Source organism: Austrofundulus limnaeus, unplaced genomic scaffold (genome assembly GCF_001266775.1).
Source record: "Austrofundulus limnaeus strain Quisiro unplaced genomic scaffold, Austrofundulus_limnaeus-1.0 Scaffold144, whole genome shotgun sequence".
Taxonomy (NCBI): Eukaryota; Metazoa; Chordata; class Actinopteri; order Cyprinodontiformes; family Rivulidae; genus Austrofundulus; species Austrofundulus limnaeus.
The window spans coordinates 69,948-71,838 of NW_013952546.1; the positions used below are offsets into that span (position 1 = coordinate 69,948).

Consider the following 1,891-nt stretch of genomic DNA (forward strand, 5'->3'; position numbering starts at 1 on the left):
TAAAAATATATTATAAAGAATTGTGCAAGAATAAAAGAAAAAATATGTTTTTTAGAGACAGTAGACTATCCGAATCCGACAAAAGAAATCAGAATTGCCTATTTTCAGTGCATCAGGCATTGTGAAGAGCTGCAGCCATATTTAAACCTTTAGTTGGCTCATACCCTTAAAAGAGAGATTTTCTGTGAATGATAAATACATTTTAGCACATTTAGTTAACTATTCTCAAAACAATATGATAACATCCTTTTGAATCAACTAAAGGAAAATAGATATTTGTGTTTATTACCTCTGTACGGACGCTGCTGTGACACCTGAATTTCCCCTCAGCGGGACAATAAATGCCATTTCTATTCAATTCTATTCTATTACAAAGGGTTAGTTTGTTTACCTGACATTTAACATTTCCTTTTAACAGTTACAAATGTTGTTCTCCAGCTTTTTAAGTTGTTTCAACTGTGCAATCAGAGCACTTTTAGCAGGCAAGAAATGTAATATTTAAATAAAATGTGCTTGAATTCTTATATAAAGTTTAGGTGGTTGAAAGTTTTAAACCACAGTTTTTATGACGACAAACTTGTATCTTTTATCAGTGTGTGTTTTCTTGTCAGGCCTTTCGATGAGAAACGCCCAGGAGGAGGAGCCCCAGGACCCCCAGCTGGTGCGTTTGGACAACATGCTGCTAGCGGAGGGCGTCGCGGGGCCGGAGAAGGGCGGCGGGGCCGCCGCCGCCGTGTCTGCCGCCACCAGCTCGGGAGGGATGTCACCTGACAGCTCGCTCGAGCACTCCGACTACAAAAGCAAGTTGAGCCAGATTCGCAGTATCTACCACACTGAGCTGGAGAAGTATGAACAGGTACCGTGTCGCTACAGGAGTCCAGCCCCTGACTTTGCCTGTACATGCTCACCTGATCTGAAGCTGCCCTCCAGGACTAAAAACCATTGACGTGTTAAACTAACACTTCACATAGCTTTAGTTCGGGGTGGGGAGGACATTCCTGGATAGGTTTCATAAGTTAGAGTCTTTGTGAACTCTGCTATAAATCTTAGTCAATAAAAAAATTCTCAGGCAACGTTTTTTTTTATCCTACAACAAAAACAAACTCTAGGGATGACTTAACATAATTTAGGGAAGTGCAACTTTGTTCTTATCAACAGTTTCAGGTTAACATAGCAGTTTTATCTGGCTTAGTTTGAGTAAATAAATGTACAGCTGGAAGTATTCACAGCTGGAAACATCATTATAGATAACCAACATGTATTAATGTCTCTCATTTGTTTTTCTGTGCTCCTCTGTTGTTTCACCGTGAGCCAGGCGTGCACAGAGTTCACCACTCACGTCATGAACCTGCTGAGGGAGCAGTCGCGCACTCGGCCGGTGACCCCGCGGGAGATCGAGCGCATGGTGGGCATCATTCACCGCAAGTTCAGCTCCATCCAGACCCAGCTGAAGCAGAGCACGTGTGAGGCCGTCATGATCCTGAGGTCCCGCTTCCTGGACGCCAGGTGGGCCGTTTCACTTCTAAAAGACAGATTTTAAAACTCACAGCTTTATTTTTATATTTATCTATGCAGGGACAGTACAACAAAACATCATCTGTAGGCAACAGATGCAGCGTACACAAGGCTTCTAGCTAAAAGCTCATTCACAGCCTAAAGGGCTCGACACACGGGGAGCGACAAACTACAGCGATTAACGGCTGTCATCGCAGCCAGGGTGAAAACCCGACACACGGGATGCGATAGCGATCGCAGCGTTGCGAATCACGCTCTCAGATCGCTTRTCTTCACAAAATTTGATTGGTTCTTAACTCTGAAGGCGGGTGTGCATTACGGACGTGTAAACTAAACAAATCTTGCGATGCTAATGATACTGAAAAACAAACACACA

At 43.3% G+C, this 1,891-nt stretch overlaps 1 protein-coding gene across 1 annotated transcript in view; it reads left to right on the forward strand.

Moving 5' to 3' along the window:
* The window catches only part of pbx2 (pre-B-cell leukemia homeobox 2), a gene marked incomplete at its 3' end in the record, with an annotated part of 12,753 nt that overhangs the window by 2,485 nt on the left and 8,377 nt on the right, over window positions 1–1,891 (forward strand). Inside the window, 2 exon segments of the mRNA XM_014016363.1 lie at window positions 612–856; window positions 1,316–1,506. Of these exon segments, the coding sequence (XP_013871817.1) occupies window positions 612–856; window positions 1,316–1,506 (436 nt within the window).